Below are 25,431 nucleotides of genomic sequence, written 5' to 3' on the forward strand. Positions count from 1 at the left end.
AAAAAAACGAAAAGCGCCTGGAGGATCCAGGTATGAAACTGTGAACTATTGGAACTGAGTTCAAACAACAAAGAATTCCCATCAATGACCACAGAAAATCCAACTCTGCAAACAATGAGGAGAAAGACAGGGGCATGAGGAGAGACGCAGGATGCTCAAGGTGTACATACAGACAGCCTGACACATGGCGAGGGTCGCCCGCAATCTGAAACACAAGGCAGAGCAGGGTTACAAAGAACAGGTGAAACAAAAACAACAAGCACACACTGCTCATAATATATTACCTTCACTGTTTCAGTTTCAGGTATTACAGAGTTACTTAGGGATTTTAATGAATATTCTTTGACATTCTTGAAGGAGTGTTTACAACAGTCTTTTTTAACTACGAAAATGTCATATTGAGTTCAGCACTGATAATACAACAACCTTTAAAACCACCTATCTAACATTGTGTAGGTCTTTGTCATGCATCCAAAGGCAAGAACTCCTTAGACGTTAGCAGCAGATCCTGGTGCTACAAGTTGCTCGATGGAGCCTCGACGTATTGAACATGTTCCTCCAGCACATCCCATAGATGCTTAATCAGACTGAGATTTGGAGAATTTAGAGGCCAGTCAACACCACAAACTCTTGCTCAAACCATCCTGGCACAGTGTTATACTTTTATACTTTATACTATTATACTTTATTTTGTACCATATTTATTTTGTCCATTATATGGACCAATAGTCTATATAGTGTGTGTGTGTGTGCGTGTGTGTGTGTGCGTGTGTGTGTGTGTGTGTGTAGGTGTGTGTGTGTGTGTGTGTGTAGCTCTATTGTATTACATTTCTCAGCTCTTACTATTTATAGTTTATTTGTTCTCTTTCCTTCCTGTCACTATTTGTGCTCTTTCCTGTATCTATACTGCTGCAACAAGTGAGTTTCCCCACTGGTGGTGAAAAATAAAGTGCAATCTAATCTAATCTAATCTAATCTAATCTAATCTAATCTAATCTAATCTAATTAGCAGTGCAGATGCATGACCATAGCCAGAGCAAAAATGTTAACTTTAGCCCGGAAGTCCAACAAATTCACTTTATAACTTTACTATTCAGAATTCCTCTCTTTTTAACAATGGTGTTTCTACAGTCAGACACACAATGTAGTCGGAGTAGATTTTGCAGAAGAGTACTTCAGCCAATGGAACCAATGGAATGTACCAGGCCAGCAACACCTATATGAGAATGTGTAATTCTCTTATCAATATTGTTTTCGTCTAGTATTTTTCTCCTCCCTCTGTGCTTCTTCTCATCAATCTCTCATTTCAGGCTGACTCTTTAGCGCTGCAGGGCTCTAGGTATGAAATGTGACCTCGCTCTGGATGCATCTCTTTGACATTTTCTCACTCCCTATGCTGCTTTAATCAAATAGAAGATAAAAATCAACACATTAGAACAGGATCAGAAAATGATAAGATCTGATTTGTTTAAAAAGCATCAACTGTGGATAGACATTCAGAAAAGCTCTCCTCTGTCGTCATGGTAAAGATGCTTGTAATATTTGATGCAAGCCTGTATGATTCACATCCTGTAAATAATGGTAATAAAGCCTGTAAAGTACTGCTAAGTAGGACGTGTGTAAACATAGCTGAGGTCTGTTATGTGTTCATCCTCATTAGCATTACATCTACCTTAGATCCATAATTGTCATACAGTTTTTTTTTAGCGATATAGGGATGTTGTTACGCTACAAGTTTTGAAAGCTTTGTACTTTGCTTTGTCCTCTGCATCTCCCCTGAACAATGCACTGAACCCACTGGTGAGAGCAGCAGATGTTTCATTGTGTCTAAATGATGGTGTCCTTGGAGAGTTAAGTTACACTCCCGTAGAGTGGTTTTTTATCCGAGCTTCTCTGTTTCATGTTTTGGGGCCAGTTCAGCAATGTGTGCATGCTGGTGCATGTCAGTCCCTCCCTCTGAAACTGTATAAAAACTGCCTTTATTAAAAACAGACCTCCAACACTGCACTGTAAAAATGAAAGTACAGTCCAGAGCATTTAGTTAATATCTACCTTTACCGAATTAATGGGCACTTATTTCATTTCAGCTTAGTGTGAGAGTCTCTACTGCTGTTTTGCTGCTCTCCACTGTTTCACTGTGTGTCTCCTCCGCTGTGCAGGTCAAACAGACATGTAGAGCAGAGCAAAGAAGAAATAGATGAAGTGATGATAACATTACTCATTATAGCACTTTTGTATTTTCTATTCTTGTGTGGGCTAATGGTTGTGGCTTGATTATGTTTTGTCGGAGCTCATGTACACAACCTTTCCAGTGGTAAATGACGCGCAGGGAGGGCTGAAGTGTGGCTGACGCTGTTTGCTTGAGGCTGTTTGTTTTGATCTGAGATGATGGTGCTCTAGTGACAGACAAGGTTTTTACACTCTATCTATACAGCACCTTTAAGGCAGTTTGATCAGTTTCTGGAAAATCAATAGCCTACTCCTTTCATGTGAGTAAACGTGTTTGATACGCTTAATCCTCTGGAAGGTGGCGGGGGGGGCTGTTGTCTATCCCAGCCGACCCAAGGTAAAGGCAGGGGACACCTGGACAGGTCTCCAGTCTATCACAGGGCGACACAGAGACAACCAAGCACACTCACATTCACACCTACGAACAATTTACAGTCACCAATTAGCCTCAACATGTTTTTGGACTTTGGGAGGAAGGGAAGGACATGCAAACTCCACGCAGAAAGATCCCAAGCGTCCTAACCAAGACACGAACTGGGGATCTTCTAGCTGTAAAGCGATTGTGGTAACAACCTCACTACCAGGCCACCCACCCCAGGTAACATAATGTCAGTATTCATCAAGGCTCACCATATTTTGGTTTCAAAAAAAGAGAATACCAATTAGAAAGCTCAAACATTAGGCACTACTGTCAGGCTCTTGTTGTTTCTCTTGTTGTCGCTTATCACTTAAGAGCAAGTTCTGATTGATGGAAATTAGTCATATTTGGCAGACTGATACAGCGACAGGGTTTCCCAAGAATTCACCCAGATTTGTTGACTTTTCTGGGAAGTCTTTGTTCTAACATTTGCCTGACAGATATTTTGGCAGACAAACTTTTATTCACACTTTCAGTCATAAAATAAAATGTCCATTCACTCACAGAAATGACCAAAGCCAAAAGCTTGCAACCTAAAAGCTGTCCACAGGAGTGTTTGTCAAGGTGCTGAAAAAGGGCACTGCCATTAGAGAACATCAGAGTGGTATACTTGGTCTACAACAATGTTTAGGCCGATGGTACATTTTAAGGTAACATCCAGATGGATTGTAGTACCAAAGCTTTCCTCGCAGGGCACTGGCTCTGCTGGCTTGTCTTCTTCCTATACAGCATTCTGCTGCCATCTCTTCCCCAGGTAAATGACACACACTCATCTGGCCATCTACATGATGTAAAAGAAAATGTGTTTCATCGGATTAGACTACCTTCTTCCATTGCTCCATGGCTTTCGGCAGTGGACAGGGGTCAGCATGGACACTCTGATCAGTCTGCTGCTGTATAGCTCCACTGTGTGTTCTAAAACTCATCTATCATAGCAGCGTTAAGGTTTTCAGCACTTTGTGGTGGGTCCTCCATGGGATCAGACCTCACAGGCCAGCCCTTGTTCCCCCACATATCAGTGAGCCTTGGGCCCCCATGAGCCCGTCACTGGTTCACCAGTTATACCTCCTTGGAGCCCTTTTTGCAGAGACTAACCACTGCGTACTGGGAACACGCAGACCGGCTGTTTTTGAGATGCTCTGACCCCGGCATCTAGACATCACAGTGTTGCTCTTGTAAAAGGTTTTTGCTTGTCAGTTAAATACTTGATCTGTGAGTGGTTTCAATGTTGTGGCTGACTAGCATATAAGCAGTAAAATGTAATATTCAAGCGATGTAGATACATTTCTGTATGTGATACCTACATCAAACCAACTCACATCCTGAGTGTTATGCAGAGAGTACTGCACTGAATAAAGTAAAAGTGTTTTAGATTAAGTGACACTGACCACTTCTTCTGTCTGTTACAGATGGCTTTGTGCTCTCATTGGAATGATGGTGGTTGGAATGAGTGTAATATGTGTAAGTATGAGAGAGACAACTCCATCATTAGTGTGACTTTAGATGTCACTTATGAGTGATCACTGCTGTGTAAAATACACTCGATTCTGAACAGGATGTATGCATTTACGTTAACTGTAAGTTTTCGAAATGTTTACTGTCACAACAGTAGATACACAAAATGTAGATTTTAATGAACTGTATTATGTACAGTTAGTATCCTGACTGTATTAAAACCAGTTAATGATTTATGCACAAAAAGCAGTTAAGTTAAAAAAGCACAGAAATTGTCCAAATTATCTGCTTTTGTTCATAAAGAGCACAAAATTGCTATATAAGTGCAGACCATTTACCAAATTGCTGCTCTGTGTCTCATTACGCTACAGATCTCATTCTGACAATGGAAGTCTGACTTCCCCATGATTTCCACATTAAATTCAAAAATCTCTCACCATAGAAAGTGCTTGTTGTTTATACTACTGTGTAATACACAGGAACAATGCAAAATAAATGAATAAATAATTTGTTTGTTCTAGGTCCCATTTGCCAAAGACATCTATGGTCTGATTCTTCCAAACTTTGGCGTTGGTTTTGCTATTGGTAAGTCAGTTCACTAGCTTTACTGCTAAATATTTACAGTATGTTAAAATGGAAGACTATCACTGGTTGTGGTGTGTTGCAGGAATGGTGGATTCCTCTATGATGCCAATAATGGGTTACTTGGTGGACCTGCGGCATGTGTCTGTTTATGGAAGTGTGTATGCCATTGCTGATGTGGCTTTCTGCATGGGCTTCGCTTTAGGTAAGCAGGAACCAAAGACACAAAACCTCAGAAATCCTACAGAGTATTCAGCCACATGTTTTAAGACCTCTGAAGTGATGTTAAACAGCAAAGACGGAAAGTAAATCTGCCTTTTCAGATTTTCTGTTTCCATAGTGGTGCAGGATCCAAAAGCTTCGACATCAGCTCTAAAAAAACACAAACACATGAATTAGTAGTTACTGGACTCCAGCTCTATAAACACAATGGAAATAGAAACATGGACATTTGTTATGTTGGCTTACTCTACCTTCAAGAGACTCTACAGTTGCAGTTGTTATGGTTGAAACACACACAAAGGTTTTGGCCGTCCTGAATCAACCTGCATCTTCCTGGAGTGCATAAAGGCCTAGATGTGGCTTGTGGTTAGGCTAAATATCTCTTTCTAATCAAGATTATTTTTTTTATTTTATTTTTTTAAGTAAGCAATTGAATGGTTGATGTACATATTATAACTCTGGCCTTTGGTTTTTAAAATATTGTTAAAATCTACGACCACATCAAAAATCTCTTTTTTTTCATTAGAAAGGTGGATTTATAAACATTAAAAGAGAAGTTCCTTCCTCAAGCGAGGGGGTTTAAGTATCTTGGGATCTTGTTCACGAGTGACGGAAAAATGGAGCGCAAGGTGGACAGGCGGCTCGGTGTGGCGTCAGCAGTAATGCGGACCGTTGTGGTGAAGAGAGAGCTGAGCCACAACTCTCGATTTACCAGTCCATCTACATCCCAACCTTCACCCATGGTCAAAAGTTTTGGGTTGTGACAGAAAGAACGAGATCGCGGATACCAGCGGCCGAAATGAGCTTCCTCAGCAGGGTGGCTGGGCTCAGCCTTAGAGATAGGGTGAGGAGCTCGGACATCCGGAGGGAGCTCGGCGTAGAGCCGCTGCTCCTGCATGTTGAGAGGAGTCAATTGAGGTGGTATGGACATCTGATTCGGATGCCTCCAGAGAGGCTTCCTCTGGAGGTCTTCCAAACACGTCCACCTGGCAGGAGACCTCGGGGCAGACCCAGAACCCACTGGAGGAATTATATGTCTCAGCTGGCCTGGGAACACCTCAGGATCCCCCAGGAAGAGTTGGAAAGCGTCGCCGGGGGAGGGAAGTCTGGAATGACCTGCTCCACCTAATGCCCCTGACCCGACCTTGGATAAGCGGAAGAAAATGGATGGATGGATGGATGGATGGATGGATGGATGGATGGATGGAACTGAAGAACATTAGCAGCAGTGACCATGTTAACGCCTTTATACAAAAGGTCCAATTTCCTTGAGGTGGAGCCTTCCATTTAAACACGAATTGCTGTTGTTTAACAGTCATTAATAACACCTATGGGATACATGCTGTCAGAACTGCATTAAAGTGTAATAAGTCAGATTGTTTGTTTTTAGCAAAGAGAGGCTTTCTCAGCATCAACTTATGTTTCATCTTAGGGTTTCTAAGGGAACAGTAAATGGAGCTTTGAAGCACATTTGGAAAAATGGATGAGATGTATTCCAAACATCAGGTTTAGGCAGAAGTCAGCATGTTCTCAGAAGATCTTTAAATCAAGCTTCGTTCACTAAGAGATAGAAGTCAGCTTCATCACAGATACAGAATTTACTAATTAAAAAACACGGAACTCCAATCAGCAAAATTCCCATCAACAGAAGGTTGTCTACCCTTTTACCCGAGGCACACACAAGCGGCATCTCTAAACCACTTCTAAGGAGGGAAATAAGGACAAACACTCGGGGTGGACTTAGACAGAGCAGCATTTCACAGTAGATGGTAAAAAAAAAAAGTCCTGTTTACTGATTAATTCCAGTTGGAGACTTCAAATCAAATCAATCAAATCAAATCAAGTTTATTGTCATTTTCCTGTACATACAACAGTAGTACAAATAAGATGAGAGAGCGTTTCTTCAGGACCCAATAACTAAAAGCAGTTAAATAAAAAAGTGTTTGCATATCTGGTTTAGCAGTTCAGCATTCTGACAGCTTGTGGAATGAAGTTGTTGATCAGTCTGGAGGTTCTTCCTTCAGTGCTCCAGAAACGTTTGCCTGGTGGCAGCAGTTCAAACAGTTCATGGAGAGGGTGTGAGGAGTCCCTGTCAATGTTCAGTGTCCTGCTCCTGCAGTGGCTCTGGAAAAGTTCAGAGTTAGCTGTCTGTCTGTCCACCCAGGACGATGTCATCTCCTCCAGCTGTATGTCTGTCTGGGATGCTGTCATGGAGCCATGTTTCTGTAAAAGAAAACACACAGCAGTCTTTCCACTCTCTGCAGGCTTCTCTCAGCAAACGTAGCTCGTCCAGCTTGTTGTCGAGGGAGCGGACATTGGAGAGTAGGAGCGACGGTCCTGCTGTCTGGAGGGGTTAACCTTTGGCCTAGCATGGATCCCAGCTCACTTCCTCCTCCTTTGTTTATGTTCGTACCGTAACTGCCGACGTAGTCTCTGATCAGACTCCGTGTTGGTGTTGTATGTTCAAATCACAACTGAGCGCCTCAGTTTTAGAAACGTTCACTGCCTTGATGTTCAGCAAAGTCTCTCTGCTGTTTTGTGAAATGAATATGCGAGTGAATGAATATTTGGAGATCAAAATTAATATCCCGATTCCAGCACAGGGAACAAATGGTTGGCTATTCGGCTATTCGGGTCCAGCCCTAGTATGAAAATCCACATTTTAAATATTCCGGGTCATATTTGCGCTTTGCCATCTTGCATCCCAACATCAACACAAACTTAAAATGAACGTCAAACTATGGTTACCATGCCTGTCAAAATAAAAGTTTTTTCAAAATAAAAAATAAGTCCAACCTGAGACACACATTATATATTATTTAATTTTGACCAGCTGTCCGCGACCCACTTTTGGGTCGCGACCCACCAGTTGGGAACCCCTGTTCTTGTCAGCAGTGAAGTCCAGTGTAAAGTGCTGCATTGAGCCAAACAGACACCTGAACCAGTATGTGGTGCATCTTCTCCTCATGCAGGTCCATCTATCGGAGGGTCCATAGCTGAGAGTATCGGCTTCCCCTGGCTGATGACCATGATCGGAGTCGTGGATATTTTCTTTGCTCCTCTCTGTCTCTTCCTCAGAAATCCACCAGGACAAGAAGAGAAAATTGTAAGATTCAAAACACACTTGGATACACTCAACCACATAAACACACAGAAATAATGAAGCCCTGGAAGGCAAGATTCACACATATTTTATTTATATATATATAGAGAGAGAGAGAGAGAGATTAGTAAATTATATAAACTCCATAAATAAAACTGATGTGGCAGATCCTGTAAGAGACTGACGAAAAGCATGAGACACTGAGGGGCGAACCAGAGTGTCTAATCTTTTTTATTTAATGTTCAGTAATGTCTTATTTTAGCAAAATTAAATCTACATTTGCAGTTTCAAGCTAGTGTTCATTGTGCACCTTTGGCACTGTGGCCAAAAAAGCAAAATCAATCTTTAATAAGTCTCAACACTTATGATTGAGCTTACTTCCTTTATTTCTCTGTTCCTGAAGTAAAACAAGACCAAATCAAAGCAGATATTAACTGCACAAACGCAAAATGTTGAAACTCGTGAGTAAATGAATGTGAAATCTTGAAAGCAATGCAAAACTGTTCATAGCTTGTTTAAATAACACGCAAATAACCCGTTGCCCAGTTGTCTGCTGGAGATGAAAACCTTGACATTTCTTTTAGAGCTTTCATTTGACATCAATGCACATCTCCAGCCTGCATGCTTGTGGATGAACCCTCTAATCCTGCAGCTCCACCCGTCCTGCCTTTATATTCATTTGTCCACCTCCAAGCAGCAACTGCTGCCATTCATAGCATTTCTTATCCCACTTCCTTTCTGTCCATCATCTCCTGTGCTGCTTCCCTCCACCACTATTTCCATTTTTTCTCTTCTATTTGATAGGTTTGTTGTTGTTGTTGTTGTTGTTGTTGTTTTTTTTTTACCACAGGTGTTCTAATCTTTCATCATTGGCCCAGTTTTGACCTTATAAAGCAGGCTGGGTATTGGAACACATGAGATGAAATACATGCAATTCTATAATAATAATAATTCTTAGTCTATCTTGAAATTTCCAATGTTGTTTTTTAAGGTTTTTGGTTTTTTACAGATGGAAGAGAAAATAAAAACATACTAAACATGGGCACAATAAATACATAATGAGAGAAAATATAGAAACTAAAGCAATAAATGGGTCACACCATGAAAAATCAACCAGTACCTCGTCCCTGACCTTCTCAGAAGTAGCAGATTTTTAATGTACAGCAACATTAGTATATTAAATGAAGCCATGCAAGACTATGCCTTTATTCTTTATCCTATGAATAGTTTCTGTGCAGTATCAGTGTTGTTCTATACATAGAAAGAACCTGTGTGCAATATCTGAATTTACATAACCCAGTATCAATAATCACTAATTTACATGAAGAGACAAAGAATAATTTAAATATATATATATACACATATACTTTTTTGGACAGTTTTAAAATGAGGACTGTTGACTGGCAACCCTTTAACAACAGCAGCAGTAAACACCACAGAGAGGCTATGACAAACATTTCACAAAGACGAAGCGTCACACAGATGAAGTGCTGTGATGAAGAGATTCAGAAGCTTAATTAACATTTTGTCCTCAGTGACCAGTGGACACAAAACAGTCAGAGTTAATGCTGTTCAGTCTGTCAGATCTGTATTCATACACAACAACAATGATCCTGCCTGAGGAATCATTTGTGTTGAAGTATAGATCAACTGAGGTTGGTATTTGATTAAGATTCAGTTCTCTGAACTTCTCAAAATAACATAATTAAGTTATTTACACACTTTAAAAGAGAGCTGGTGTATGAATGGCTCTATATAAGAAATTAGGAGTTATAGTCTTGAGGTAACAGTTTTCAATTTGGGAAAAAAACAGAGACTGGGATCAGTTCTCAGTATCAAAGATGAATTAGCAGTAGTGGAGTAAAATCAGAGTTACTTGTTGTTACCACTGTCAACATTTTAAAATGTCTGTGTCTGTGTCTGTGTTGTGTTGTAATTTAAGTCTATTGTACCATTGGGTCAAATCTTAAAAACAGGTACTGTATTCCAAAAATCTCCTATGTGTAGAATTTGTATGAGGTTAGAGATCCTAATATGATTTATGTCTTTTCTAGAAAAATAAGATGATTCCAGTGAAATGTGGTGCAATGTGTAGACTCTGTTTTCTTGCAGGTGCACAAGTGCAGACAGCACATACACAATTAAAACAAAGGGCAGTCTTAGTAGAAAAGGTCTTTTTATCAGGGAACTTTGATGTATGGTGCAACCGTTTTTAACAAATGTCTTTTCAGGCCATTTTGATGGACACCAACTGTTCAATGAAGACAAGGTCCTACTCCACACAGGGGACGTACTACCAGGGTGAAAACATGGATCCAGAATATGATGATTATGATTAACAGGACATCAGCCATGCAGGTTAACCCTTCAGAGGATCTATTTTGTTGTACAAAAAAAGAAGGAACACAGAAGAAAACAACAAAGAAACAAAACAGCCAAGATATTTCTATGTGAATGTCCTGCGTTCAGTCCTCACTGTTCAGTGTCCTCTTAGCAGTTGTACTGGAGCAAAACCAAAGTTGTTCTTGATCTGTGGTTGCAAGTGTATTGTGTGAGAGATATTTTTTTAGCCAACAGCCTTATTAAGTAGAGAGATAGAGTAGGAGGGTGAAATGAGTACGCTTTGCTGGTTTGTTTTGAATACAGATGTGTCTTAATCCATGTGTTGGCCATTAAGTGTTATCTACTGTATGTCAGCGATACTGTCCGCAGTATTATTCACAGAATTTGAAGTGCAAGTTGGTATTATAATGGGTGATTGTGTGGCATGTTTAGGAACTGATGTATGTCAAAATCCAGGAAGATTGCTCAGTCTGTTTGCATTGATAGAACTCTAAAAGTACAAACCAGAGGCCTCCCCCAGTCCAACTGTAGAGGCCAAGCTACCCAGATAGATCAACACATCTGACCTGCTGAAGAAAGTGAAGTGAAACCTATTCTAGATGAGATCATCCCAATATGAACACAAACTGTATGTTTTTTGCATCTTGGCAACTTCAGAAAGATCATGTAAAATATTTCTCGTGGATACTGCTGTTGAAAACTAGATAAAAAGCAAAAGAAAACACAAAAAAGATGTCCTGTTTGTATCCATCTGTATTCACACACAGCGTTTACTAGAGCAGAATGGACTCAGTATTAGCACACTGAGGTATAGCCACAGATTTAAATAAACTAAAAACATCCACACAAGCATTTACAATTCCTTCTCTGTAGGTCTCTACCAGTTATTGCAGCTTTGAGATCACAACACAAAATGTCTGAACAGCATTATGTTTGCCATCTGCAAATCTTGTCTCTGTTGTTTAGTAGTTTACTGTATAATTCCAGCAGGGCAGGACTTTATAAAAGAAGATATGATATTCCAGCTGGTAGACTCTTCTGCTCCCCATTTCCTCAGAGCTGCTAAAGCAGTCCACCACTGGTCAATGAAGTAGACCTGTGTCAAAACTCACCAACATTAGACTTGAAGTGAGAGTTTCATACTGAATTCATTTGCCTCCAGTGATTTCTGCTATTGCTTTGAAATAAACTGACTTGCTTTGAAATGATTCAGCTTTAAATGCTGGTCAGACTTCCCAGAAAGCTGCTGCACTGCCATCTGTACATTCAAAATCTTTATGTGGAACACACTTCAACAGCCCTGCACACACAAGGCAACACAGCAATAGAGTTCTACCCCATGGGATTTAGTATTAAACATACATTTTTTTTAACGTTCCTAAGATATATCTATATATATAGATATATCTTAGAAACACAGAACACTGATCACATGCAGCTTCTCTACTGATTTGTGTTGTGAGGCAAAATGACAGCATTTTAAGCAGCAGCATTTTGATTGACAGCTGGATGGATGTGGATGGCGACGGCTGGGTGGGGGAGGAGTCATTCTTGGTGACTTCCTTTGAGTTTCTGCCCTGAGCCATCATTGGCTTCTTACACTATGACAGGTCAGAAGCTGTGCTGTGGAAACGGTTTGTTGTCATGTGTGACTAGTGGTTTGTGATGTGATCACCATCTACAGTATCAACATATACAGTCCATTTACAGAATCCACCAAAGATGCATTCTGGAAAATACACTTACGGTGCTTTGCTAGACGTTAGAGGAGACGATTCATACACCTCTCACATGTTAGATATGACGCTAGCACCAGCAGCTGGTTCTACATATTTAACAAAGGGATATAACACTTCTCATCAAAGTCTCACCTCATGCTGAGCTATTCCTTTAAGGCATACTCTGGGTTTATAGTCCATATTATGACGTTCACAAAAATGAGGAATATAAAAAGTGTTCTTTGAAGGAGTACAACAACTTATCAGGGGTTTGAATGGAACAGCAGTACGACCAGGATTTAATCTCAGTTGGTCATCTTAAATGTCAGACTGATAGTGATAATTGTTTCCTATACAATCAAATCACAACCATTTATACAATCAGTCCTATCAGATGGCACTGATACCTTATTTTTTATTCAAGTTCAGACCAACATCCACCTCCTAGATTCATGTATCTCCTGGTTGCTTTTTGTTTCTTAGCGACAAAGGTCAAAGGAGATCATATATATCAGTCGAACTACTCTATTTATTTATTTTTACAATGGATTTAGGAAAACAACTGACCTTTTCGCTTGGTCTGTTATGACCACTGATCAGTAAAAAAAAGCAGGACAGTTTTTAAAAAGTCACCATGTAAATCATCATCTTCTCTGCATAGAAGAGCTCGTCATGCCTTATATGTTTATGTTGTCGCAATTATTGTACAGAAGTCCTGAAACACTCCTGAACACCTGACAGTGAAGTGTTTTCTTGGCTCTCAAGTGGACAGTAAGAGGGTGATGAGTGTTGCTGGTTTTTTTGTATTCTGAGGTGTCTTTTACAATCTGCTACTATTTGGTTTTGACACTATCTTGAAAATGGTGTGTGTCTTTCAACAGCACCAATGGTCTAAGCTCCTGGACAGAAGCACCAACAGTCAGAACATTAGAGTGAACAAGACAAGACACTCAGCTGCAAACACAAAGCAGCCGTAGCGTTGCAGTTGGTTATTATCACCACAGAGACACGGGTCTTTGGGGTTACAGGTAGATCAGTAGCTTAAAAATGGTGTTTAATGTTCTTAAAAGCCCCATACTCACAGTGAATGAGTGAACCCTACAACGTGCTCTGAGTCTTTGGCAGTGAAGGTAGATGTCAGGTGGGTCTGAACGCTTTGGTCCGCTCCAGTGTAATTGGCTATTTGCCAAAAAGTCTTGTTATCATTTGCTTGTGTCTGTAAGAAGGTAATTTATAATTTAAAGAAGAGAGAAATGGTGGTCTCCAAGTCAGAAAGTTTGCTTTTCAAAGAGAGAATAAACTTGTTGGTGATCATCAGGCGCAGAGCGTTTTATTAGAAACCAAACTGCTGATGAAGATCATTGCAAATTTAGTAAAGGAGGAGAATTTAAGGAACTTGTCAAAGGAAGGCAAGAAGTAGGCTATCAACATCTCAAGTATCTTTATGACAAGATTATTCAGCATGAAAGTGATAAACTGGTCTTACTCTGCTGAGAAAACAGCGACCCAGCACATACCGTCAGTTAAAACCAGCAGTTGAGGAGAACATGTGAGGCTGTTTGCTTAGTTGGATTATCACCTGTCTTAAACTGTGTGGAAAATGTGTAATCGTACATTTGTCAAAGCTGTACAACTTTCTGGCTCTGCATGTGTCCAAAATGGTTGTTGCCATTTCCTGTACTGCTCACCGAAAAGCACCATCAGCTCCAGTGTTGTGTTAGATGTGCTGCTGCTATGATAAAACGTATCAGATAAAACCATGAAGGGTCCACCGTGTGCCTCAGTTCTGTTGTAGATAAACAGGATCCAATAGGTTTACAGGAAACCCCAGAATTATTCTTCTTTTTTCTTTTCTATCTTTGTTGTTTTTTTTTCTGATTTAACATTAAATTATTGCATAATCTCTTATCAGTACAAACTAAAATAACAACATAAAATTCTTCCTTTTTTTTTTTTTTTTTTACATCATTCATTGGTATTGTTTAAAAAGAGGCAGGAAACTATAACAAATATCAATTTCAGTTCCAGTTGAAATCCAACCAGAGAGCAGTTATGTGTAATGTAGTGTCAAATCTGTGCTCTTTAACCACCGGAGCGCCTCAGGATCACTTCCTTGAACACTAACTGCAAAAGCAGCATTTTATTAACATGAGTAAACAGTTTGAATGTTTTGTGATTAGTCTGAGATTGCATTCACCTTCCTAGAAAACCTCCAGGTTAAAGCTAACCGAACTAAGTGCTTAGACAGACAAAACGACTGTGCCCAAGACAATGGAAAACAAAAACCTTTAAATGTTTCTTCTTTTTCTGCTTCTTCTTATTTTTAAAACTGTATTTCCAGTGTTATTATTAAATAATTAGGATATTTTAATATACATACATACATATGTATAATATATATATATATATGTATATAAAAATATCCTAATTACTCTAACTAGCTAGCAAAATACTATATATAGTTTTTTGCTAGCTAGTTAGATAATTCAATGTTTGTTCGGCTCCGCCCCCTGAGATTGAACTCAGCCAATGAGATTATTTTTACCTGATAAACAGCTCTGCTCTTCAGAAATGCTTTGAATGGGTATTTTTTGTCTGTTTTTATCATTCCTGTAAAACTTCTTGTTTGTAATACAGCTAATGTTGTGTCACATGTTGTGTTTTTTTGATGTCCTACACTTTTCTGATGGGCTGTGAAAAACTGTACTGGACTGAACTGGATTTTAGCAAACTGGCAAAATGTTGTCATAGTTATTCAAAACTTACAGGAATGGTCCAAACTGTGACTTACTGGACTGAACAGGGACTGAGACGCTAAAGATCATCCTCAAGATATTTTCTTTCATTGATCATCAATCTACCGAATTGGACAGAAAGTGGATATTTTTTGTGAACTTTGTCTGTGTGTGTGTTTGTTTTTTTGTTTTTTGTTGCTGTTTTAATCTAGAATCTATTGCAAACATGTCAGTAAGTGAATCTGAAATATTTGTCTTTGGCTGGATTTTTTTCTGACACATGGGAGGAGCATATCCTCTATGAAATGTGGAAGAACAGTTTTCTCCAGAAATGACGACACTGAAGCTAAATATAGAGACAGCTGGATTTTCAGCACCATTACCTTTCGCTGTATTTGAAACACTGAGCATTTAGACCAAATGTTAGTCTATATTTTTGTTTTTGCCAGTTTATCGTGAACAAGGCAGGAACATGCATGTTCTCAGTATGGTCACAGAAATACTTGCCTGTGCTGCATGCTGGAAGACAGCAGAATGAGTTGTGATGGGGAAATGTGGGAGCAGGCACACTGTAATCAGCCTGTCCATCTCAGCTCAGGGCTTCAATTAGTTTGCAGATGCTCACACAATACCTCCTTTTCCTCTTCACTAAGAACCCAGACAGTTGTCGCTCTTATAACAATGTAGGTGCAGGGAAAGTTGACCATTCTCTTTTTTTTTTTTTTTAGATTATATTTTGCTGCTTTTCTGGAAGGAACCCCAGAAGAAAACTGCTGATGCACTGTCCTTAAATATGTTTAAAAAGTTTTGCTAAGCATTGCACCTTGTAGATTGCTCCCTGTAAGTTTTCATAGAACTGGACTGTAGTGTGGAGAAATACTGCAGCAAATCACTAACTACTAACTGGGTTCTCTGCTGTGCTGAGTTTCATTTTCACTTGTGTCACTTTCAATACATTTTTTTTTATTTACTCAATCCAAAAACTCTTACAAAGATTAGAAATTCATGACATTAGTCTGTGGAGGTTGCAAAGCTACATCAAGCTGTATGCTAGATTTTTCTTACTGTCAACAACTCTAAATGATAGTTGGACTATTTTTAAAGATGCACATCTCAGGCTGGAGGGAATGGGCGTGGGACTGTATGCTACTGACAAGCTGGAAGCCACTGAGGGATGAAGGAACGCCTGCTGCATGGTTCTGCTGACAATCATGTAAATGCAGCCAATGCCATCAGAAATCTTAAACATCGTGGTGCAGACTTACAAATAGCAGCACCCACAAAGACAAGGGCATAGCTCACACAAGTATGAACCAGGTGGCAACTACAGAAGTACCTTAAAGTGCAGTGCCACAAAGGGGCAAGACAGAAAACATCCCAGCTTCAACTGTCTTCATTCAAAAAGAATCAGCTTCTCTGTAGAACTACTGAGCCATTGTAATGTCCGTGAGTCTTTATGCTGTCCTTTGCTAAATTAAAGCAGAAAACAGATCGCTTCGGCGTACAGGGTTTTTGAAGGGTTCTGGCTCCAAGGGGAAAAGATGGTTTTATGGTTTTATGTTGCAACTCCAGACTGAGTTCCTATACAAACTAGTGTGTGACATCATACCTCACTATGTCCCTGTGGATACAGTGTACAGCGTAAGTGAGCACGTCCCTGTTCAATATCACGTGAACGTCAAATGATCCAACTTGTATCACCTTACAGTAATCGCATTACTTCTAACTTTAACAGTCGGGTGTTTGCTTTTATGTAAAGTTTAAGAAGCCAACAGTTTAAATGTGTTAAAATATATCCCCCCATATTAAGACCTCAATGCATCACGTCAGTACACCTTTCCATAATGAAGATCAAATACTTTTTTATGTCCACCTTTATTGTTTTTATTTTTAGCTGCTCTTTGCTAGTGGGGGTGTTTTGCGCTACCGCTCTATTTAAAATATCCCAAAGGTGTTCTATTGGATTTACGTCATATTGCAAACTTAGTCAATTCATAGTTTTTACTTTTTTTTTCTTCTTTATAAACTTTTATGTGATTTTGGCAGTATGCTTTGAATATTCCTTTTATATCACGTTTCTGCAGATTGGAAGTCATACTGTCAGCTGGTATACACTCCCACCTCCGTGCTTCACTGTCAGGACTGTGACCTCACTGTGGTAGCTCTGGCCAGGTTTACACCAAACATGCTGGACTCCATCTGCTATGGCTAGTTCTCTAGCTCCTGATTATGGCTGCAACTATATTTGGGCAGATTTTTTGATCACATTTCTTTCTTCATCATTTTCCATTTTTGTCTCATAATCAGATGTTTTTTTTTTAGTTCCTCTGGTAATTCTTTTCCATGTGAAGCCATGATGCAGACATGCAGATAGACACAACCCATAGGTCCAAAACTCAGAAAGGTTGAGAGTTCACATGTCATTTTATAATCACTTTCATGCAGTTAGGCTTATTGAAAATCATAGCTGTACTTAATTTAGACTCGGTTATCTCAGGTGTTTGTAATGTGCACCTTAGTGATTACATGTGTTGAGTCTTACTTTGGGGGCCTGTAGTCCTTAATGTAGTCCTTCTAGAGTATGTGGTCTTTTTCTTTTTTAACATAGTGATGCTTTCAGTCTTACAACTGAGCAACACTGTTGGTTTTGGTCTTTTTTAGAGTATTTCTTGACATTAAGAAAGCATAATAATCTGTTTTATTCATTAAACACGTAGCATGCTAATACTCTAACAATTTAATAAGGTAATAAGTTACCGAAATTAGCTAGTTTTTTTTCCCAGCGCTACCTTCCACTGCATCTCACTGTCTTCCTTAACAAATTAAGATCGCAAAGAAGTCAGTCATCAGTGAGCAAACGTCTGCTAAGGAGAACTATGTGATTTATTTTAAAGTTCAGAAAGGTTGTTTTAAAGAAGTCTTTAAAAGATGCAACACATAGCAACTTTGTTCCAATTATACAATCAGACCAAGAAAAAAACCAAAAAAAACATCAAACTCCTGAATACGAACTGTTGGTAGATGTTGCACAGCTCAGCGCATAATCAGCCCAGTAGCTGATCTACATACTTAACTTACATAAACACTTAAGACTGGCTGATTTCAACTAAAATCTAGACTTGCTTTCCATGTTTGTTGATGCTGATGTGAATAATCCTTTAACTTGGATTTAGTGGTCGTCTCGTGTTAAATGTTATAGAAGGCTCGAGTCTTGTGTTTTCATTCTTCTGGTGGGGTGACTTGTTTACATCTGGACCTCAGATTGTGCCTTTAAAGATGTTCTGTGTGAGCTAATTAAATCACAATGCAGAGTCACGGCATTTCATTTGATCTCGTTTATTTAGGTTATGTACAATAAAGCTTCATAAGATGAACCTTTCTCGAAAACTGTTGTACAATATCCTTCACATACACAACAAAAAAAAAGAAGAAGAAGAAGAAAAAAGAAACAAACAAGATGTTGACCTCCTGAAAGCTGCGTGGTGGGCACTCACACTGCATGAGCAGGTTCAAAGGTTAGGGCTGGGGGAGGAGGCAGAAGCATGTGAATATGAGTTCTGTGGAAATACACACCGTAACAACAACAGCAGCAAAAGCAGTGCTTCTTAGGCCAAGAGAGATGTTTATGGTATGAACTCAACTCCTTGGAGGTTTTTCATTGGTCCCCAAAAAACCCCCCAGGTTACATTACCAGACGGATGGGCACACAGACGTCACACATTTAAAGAGAAAAGAAGAAAAAACACAGACATGGGGATTCATTCCTGATTATCAGCTTCATTTCCTACAAAAATATTGCACAAAAAATCTGGATATACAGAGATTGACAAGTATAGCAGCCAGTGAGCCAGTATATACATAAGCAACATGTTTACGACACTGAAAAGGAAATGTGCCTTTGCTTCCTCTTAGTCTACATGATTAAGTCTTTTTTTTAGAGTTACACTGCATGCAAGGAAAAATCTACCCTCAACTGCTGTTTAGTGCAGTTTGTTATTTTTGTTGTTGCCTTAATATTGTGTTAGCTTGGGTTTTTAAATGCAATGCTTAAGATTTGCAGCAGATTTTAGGCTAGCATACACTCCTTTGCAGCTGTGTTATTCCAGGCTCACAACACCAGACTGGCTTTAACTGAACCATGTCTTCAGTCTACCAACCCGTCAGTCGTTCACCTTCAACGTAACAATGTGACGAGTGCTGTAGTCATATGACTGCTGCAACCAGCTGGCTAATATGAGTGCAGTATTTTGAGAGCAGGTTTGTCAGGGTAGGTAGGGCAGATAAAGGACCTCAATGTGCGTGTTCACCTACTTGATGTTCCAACCTATTTGTTATTTTAGAATAAGAAAGGGTTCGAAGTAACTGATTCATAACAATGTAGTATATTTTAAAAAATGTTTTCCATTGCTATAAAGGCTGGAAACCCCAAACCTAAAGGCCTCTGTATGCTTAGTTTACCCAACGTGTCATCCAACACGTCTCAAAACAAAAGTATTCATGTTCCTGTTTCAAATGTCTAAACTCTCTAAGACCCTTGTGTCTCTATAGTCTTAACGCCACAAATTGTACAAATGGGACCACAGTTACAGCTTCTCCTCAAAAACATTACTTAATATTCACAAGTAGTTGCAGAAAAAACGTAGAGAGAAGAAATATTAAGGCAAAAATGACACATCTGCACCTCAGCACACCTGTTCACTATGTAAATTGGGCCTAATGAGATTGTCTGATACATTGTTTGAGTCTTAAAATAACACAAGGGTATTTTACTCTGGACGGGCAGAAATGTAGGCTTTTGGAGACAATGACGCAGACGCCCATGTTCTTCTTCTGACTGGGTCTCATCACTGATTCATCAGTTATCATGTGACCACTTTCCACAAGAACCAAAGACATATGCCTGGAGTTCCAGGGTCTAATTCTACATCGACAACAAACTACAATCATTGCTGATCTAGTTTTCTCTGCTAGAAACTGTAACGCCTTTAAGATAATATCTGTTTTTCTTACTAGCATTTTCTACAAACGTCAGCTTCGTATTAACACTGGCACCCCTATGGCCCAGTGTACGTGAATGGTCATGTGACGCATCTTGTCAGGCATGCCAACGTGGACGGAGATTTTTTGAAAAGGTGCCACAAGACTCGTCTATATGAACGTTATTTTGTTTTAAAATGGCATTTAAAACTGAAAACTGGTGTGGATGTAGCCTAAATGTGTTTAGATGGACATTGGTGCTGCTTAAGAAAGTGCTGCCTCCCTATAAATTTAAATGCGACCACTGTGGAGGCACAACAGATGTGCCAACACAGTTTTAGGGAAAAAAAAGTTGAAACCGTCTCAACTTTTGCCACAACACAGTGTAGCGTCACGGATGTTTACCAAAGTGTAGTCCTGGTGGATTACTGTGTAGCATAAACAATGTATTGCCATTAATATTCAATAACCTTTACCACTGTGCAGCATTATATCTTCTGATGAGCAGGCAAAATAATGGATCAATTCCTCCAACTAGAATTCCTGGATTGTGATTTTTTTGTTGTTGTTGTTTTTTACATGGCTGTTTTCAGTCATTTTCCAGTCAAACATTGGCCCTATATTTGTATATTTGCAGAAATTAAGTTTTCCTTGTATGCTTGCTAAACATCACAGTTCTGACAGACTGATACCAACACCTCCTGAAAGCAGATGGTATTTTTAGAAAGCTATCAAACTCAATCTCACTGAGTATCTACCATCAGCCTCTGCTCCAAATGTGTGCTGCTGCAGTGAATGGCAAAACAAGCATCAGCATACAGAAAGAAAACCCCATCACCACCAAGGTAGGTTTGAAACCTTTCCAGTGTGAAGGGTAGATTTTTCCTCTTGATACATAAAAGTTAAATATTCTCTCCTCAAAAACAATTATTTTCCAATGGCTGTTTAAGGGTGTAAAAGGTAGACAAACAGCATAGCATTTTGGAAGCTGTAGCCGGTTATGATAGAATCACTGTGACAGGCTACGTCCAGGAAAGGCGACTGGGGGGAGGCGGTGCCAAGCAGCTGCATATACACAAAACACAGAAAAGGAACATACATTCATTTGGGCTTGAAACCAACTCCTGAAGGCAAATGAACTGCACGACTTCACATCGCTCCATAAAGCATGGACGTCATCTTCATACACACATAACATGCACACTTACGAAACCAATTTTTAAAAAAGTTGGGAGAATGGTAACATCACACAGGCTCCATTCACTCTGAGATCAATCCAAAAAAAAAGTCAATTATGTGCCTTTCTCACATTGCACCCATGGTAGTTAGTATCATTAAGCAATGTGCCATAGTTGCGTTTCATAAGCCGTGCTCTGAACAAAACTTGACTTGGCAAGACAAAAAAATATACAAACGGTTACTAATGATAATAATAAATAATAATAAGCAAATAGGAATTGATTTAAAATTTCCACCCCAGGTAAATACATCTTACGCCCTCCCAAGGATAGGAAATGGTTACAAAGTCAAAGATATTTATCCTAACCAAAGAAAACTAAATAACCAATAACAAAAAAGCAAATCACTGACAATTATGCAGCTGCTGAAATCCCCAAGAGCATAGTGAGCAGGGAAAGTCACTTCTAAAATTCAAATATACAGTAAAAAGTGCACAAAACAAAAGACATTAATGACTGCTTGCAGGGTCCTTAGACGTATGAATCGTTCCATCACTGTGAATGTCTAAACCTGCTTACGTCACCTTCATATGGGCTTGTTACTCAAAGCAAACAAATATTAAACGTTATTTTTCCTTTCCAAAATTTAGATGATTCAGACCATTCGATCAAAGTCATGTGTAAAGTAGTCCTAATGTCAAAGCAGTTACAGACAGCAAAACAGCAAAGCAACCTGAATTCAAGCTTACAATGATATTTTGATGCCACAGAAAAAGAAAACTGTAAGATAAACATGAAGCACTGCTGAGGGCAGATAATGGAGTAGCTTTCAAGCTTCCCTTTAAAAACCTAGAGCATAGAAACAGCATCGCACTAAGCAAATCAATGAATCCATAATGGGTTCACCATAAATCCTTAGGAAGGAAAATCCTTTAACGATCCTTTCATTTTACAAGAAAAAAAAAAAAAAGGTGGGAATCAAACACTGGAGCCCAACATCACTGATAATTAAAATGGACTTCTGAATTCCCCCAGTCTCAAAATCAAAAACCACATATAATTTTTGCAAGGAGGCGCAAGTCCAAAGCACATGGTCCTCTTTTTTTTTTTTTCAGGTCTTATTTAGTGGAGTGCCTCCACACAGATCTGCTCCTCAGTAATGTCATCCAGCAGTTGTACCTCCACAGGGCTGCATATGTCACTGTCATAGACCTCTGTCCCCATCAGGGCTTCTTCCTCGAGGCCTTCTCCTTTGCCTTTAAAGCCTTGCTGCTCTGAAGGAGAAATGCTCTCCACTGACTCCAGATCTTCGATGCCTGCCCGGTAGTGGATCATTAGCAGGGTGAGGGCCTGGAGTCGCTCCCCAGACTTGGACAGGGCAGTACTGATGAGGGCTTTGCGCCGTGCGTCTGTGGCCTCCCTCTCCTCCAGCAGGAGGGCATTATTGTGTTCCAGCTCCTGATCAATTTCCTGCTGCAGCTTGTCAAGCATTAACTCCAGCTTCTGGGAACGTTCATCTGTGGGCAGCCCTCGGTAGAGGTCACGGCCTATCTCCTTCACAGCAATGAACACACTGTCATCCAACCCGCCCTCCTTACGTACAAGTTTGCTGCTGCCACCACTGCCCGTGGGCTGCTTTGAAGGGCTTGCACCACTAGTGTAGGTCTCAGTATCACTGCTCTCATTGTCAGATGTGTTTGGGGTATGCTTGGGTGAGGGCTCCACCACTCCAGGCACCACATCAGTCACCTGCTCAACAAGCCGAGTTTTGGGCACCTGGCGAAGGTTAAGCAGGCGGGAGCTGGTATTGATGATATGGCGCGTGAGGCCAGTTGTGGCCCGGTTTATAGTGGATTTGGCTTCAGGGTCAGCTCCACGACGTTCAGCTGCTGCCACACAGAAAGGATTTTCAGCGAGGCACTTTTCCTGGCACTTCTTGTGGCAAACGTAGGTACAAACCATACACTGAGAGGCTGCCTTGGTCCAAACCTTTTTCTTGCAGTATTCACACCATGTGGGGTTCTGGAACTGGGTGTCCTGGAAGTTGTGACGAACTTCTGTCAACTGGAAGGTGCTGTAGGCCAAGTCATCGCGGGGTGCTGAGGGAATAGGCTCCCTCTCTCTCTCCCTCTCCCTTATATCCTCGTCATGAAGGCTCCCCTCTCGCTCCCTTTCTGCCAGTCCCCCTGGATACTCAAACTCACCCTCAGCTAAATAACAGAAGTTCAAAGTAACATCTCCATAACACAACTTCTCATTAAAGCCCTTGTGGGTGCTGAGACTGCGTAGCGCAGTGCGGCTGACGTTAGCCCTGGGCTCTGGAGGTCCCAACCTAAAGGCGCTCTGGTACTCTGCTGAAGATGTGGTCATACATTCTAGGGCTACATGATCCAGCTGGAGGCTGACATGTCCCAGGCATAACAAACTACCCAGCTTAAAGGGATCTTTGCACCATAGGGCCACATTAAGGTACTTATGGTTGCTTTCCACCTCAAACACCACAGAGGCCTTGGGCCAGCGGGCTGTCTGGCTACGAAACATGGTTTCTGGGGATTCCCAGAAAGAGTGGTCCTCTAGACTGTCCCGTGTGCTGCAGGAGCTCTCTGAAGCTTTGTCCTTTGCTTGATCAACCTTACCGCTGCTGCTGGTCGCGGTGGAAAGAACTAGCATCTCATCACTTGATTCAGCTGTCTTGGTGGACTGCTTTGCTTCAGCCTGCTTAACACATGTCTTCTCAGTGCTAGCCTTATCCTCATTGGCTCCAGTGAGTGGTACTTTTTCTGGAGATTTTTCAGAAGTGCTGACAGTGGTAGTCACGGTGGGAGCAACAGTAGCATTAGTAATTGTGACAGGATCAATGCCTTCCAAAAGACTGGTTTCTGAGGATGCTGATGTCAGCCTTATCTGAGGTCTTGGTGGCAATGGGGGGCGAGAGGGAGGAGGTGGGGGTGGGACAGTGGGGCGTTGCAGACCCTCCGCTGTATCACTACTGGTCTTATGTGGTGAGGGCTTTGGTGATTCTTTGGGCTGGGGTTTTAGTGGCGACTGAAGACCCACCAGGTTTAACTTGCGGTTGAGAATGGGTGATATGGAACCAAGTGGCTTAGAGGCCAAGTTGGCCACAGTCCTTTTGGGGCTTTGGTTTACAGAAAGTAAGAAATCTTCCTTGGTCTCACTGGTATTTGTAGCACTGCTGTTAGGGCCACCAGCCTGGCTAGGTTTAGAGTCCACAATCAATTCTTCAAACTCTGAGTCCATGTCTTTGCTATCGGATATGTCAGAGAGGGTAGTGATGGGGGCTGGGTCTTCCTCGTACCCTCCTGGTGGAGGAATAAAACCTGTTTCCTCTAGCTGCCCGAACCCTTCCTGCAGAGTTCCCAGGCTTCCAGAAGTGGAAGTCTGGTGACGAACTGGTCTTTCGTAAAGTACCACCACCCTGTCTCCGGCCTGTTTCAGCAGTTTGGGCACTTGAACTGAGGATGTCACTTTGACACCTGCCAGCAGAAACGAGAACAGGAAATAGGTTTTCAGTCAGTAATGCAAAGCACTAAGTGACATTCTCCAATTTTTAACAAGCAGTGAAACATCTCAGACCTCCGATCTCAATGAGGCGGTCACCCTTCTGCAAGTCTGCCACAGCTGCAGGGGAGTTGGGCGTGACCGTCTCAATGCTGACGTGGACTGCATCCCCCTCACTGGCTGGGACATGCCTGAAAGTCATTCCCACACTTCCACACGGCCCTTTGATAACCTCCGTCTGATGCATACATGTAAAAGAGAAAAATGAACAATTAGGACAAGCATTGACTTACAGGTTATTGGCCATGCATGTTCTCAACAGATCAGATTACACGTGCTGATAGTAATGTAGTGTGAAAGAATATAATTGATTCATGATCAATGATAAAGTTAATCTAACTTTTGTGATACAAAGGCATATTTTGCGCTCTTTAAACATAATTTTTATGTACTTCTCATAGCATGGATGAATGTATGTACAGTGTTTTCATAAATATTAAGAAGTGAAACAAACATGGGGGTCCAATTTGAAAAAAAAAAAAACTGTCTCAGAAATTAGCCTAATGGATAAAAACAATTTTATATTGTTATCAAGAACAGAGGACAGAACATATAAGATGGAAAATGAGGTCACGGTGTTGTATTTGTCTCCTACTAGAAGTAAATGTTGCATTGTGTATAGCGCATCGGGAAAATAGAAATACTTTCTTAAGGTTGTTTGCCTCTGCCAACCAGTCAAGTTGCAGTTTACATCCATGTCTGTCCAGACTCATATAACATGTAGTGAAGAAGTGAGTAAGGAACCAAACCATTCTTTGCATATGTTCACATGCTTGAACAATAAAGCTGATTCTAATAAAGTTGTAGCCATAACAGTAGACAGTGCCTCAAACATGGATGTTTCCAGAAAGTAGCTACAAATTCTAAAATGCAGATGCACACTTTGCACACA

At 40.5% G+C, this 25,431-nt stretch overlaps 2 protein-coding genes across 2 annotated transcripts in view; one reads left to right on the forward strand and one right to left on the reverse strand.

The window, feature by feature from the left end:
• The window catches only part of slc18a2 (solute carrier family 18 member 2), a 45,331-nt gene extending 34,328 nt beyond the window's left edge, over positions 1-11,003 (forward strand). Inside the window, exons 14-18 of the mRNA XM_008306834.1 lie at positions 4,057-4,108; positions 4,624-4,687; positions 4,770-4,889; positions 7,879-8,012; positions 10,241-11,003. Coding sequence (XP_008305056.1) covers positions 4,057-4,108; positions 4,624-4,687; positions 4,770-4,889; positions 7,879-8,012; positions 10,241-10,348 — 478 coding nt within the window. The 3' untranslated portion in view covers positions 10,349-11,003. The remainder of the gene's footprint in view (positions 1-4,056; positions 4,109-4,623; positions 4,688-4,769; positions 4,890-7,878; positions 8,013-10,240) is intronic.
• A 7,122-nt stretch (positions 11,004-18,125) lies between these two features.
• The window catches only part of pdzd8 (PDZ domain containing 8), a 51,622-nt gene continuing 44,316 nt past the window's right edge, over positions 18,126-25,431 (reverse strand). Inside the window, exons 4-5 of the mRNA XM_008306814.1 lie at positions 24,555-24,717; positions 18,126-24,454 (exon numbers count right to left, since the gene is read on the reverse strand). Coding sequence (XP_008305036.1) covers positions 22,083-24,454; positions 24,555-24,717 — 2,535 coding nt within the window. The 3' untranslated portion in view covers positions 18,126-22,082. The remainder of the gene's footprint in view (positions 24,455-24,554; positions 24,718-25,431) is intronic.

Source organism: Stegastes partitus, unplaced genomic scaffold, assembly GCF_000690725.1.
Source record: "Stegastes partitus isolate 25-593 unplaced genomic scaffold, Stegastes_partitus-1.0.2 Scaffold47, whole genome shotgun sequence".
Taxonomy (NCBI): domain Eukaryota; kingdom Metazoa; phylum Chordata; class Actinopteri; family Pomacentridae; genus Stegastes; species Stegastes partitus.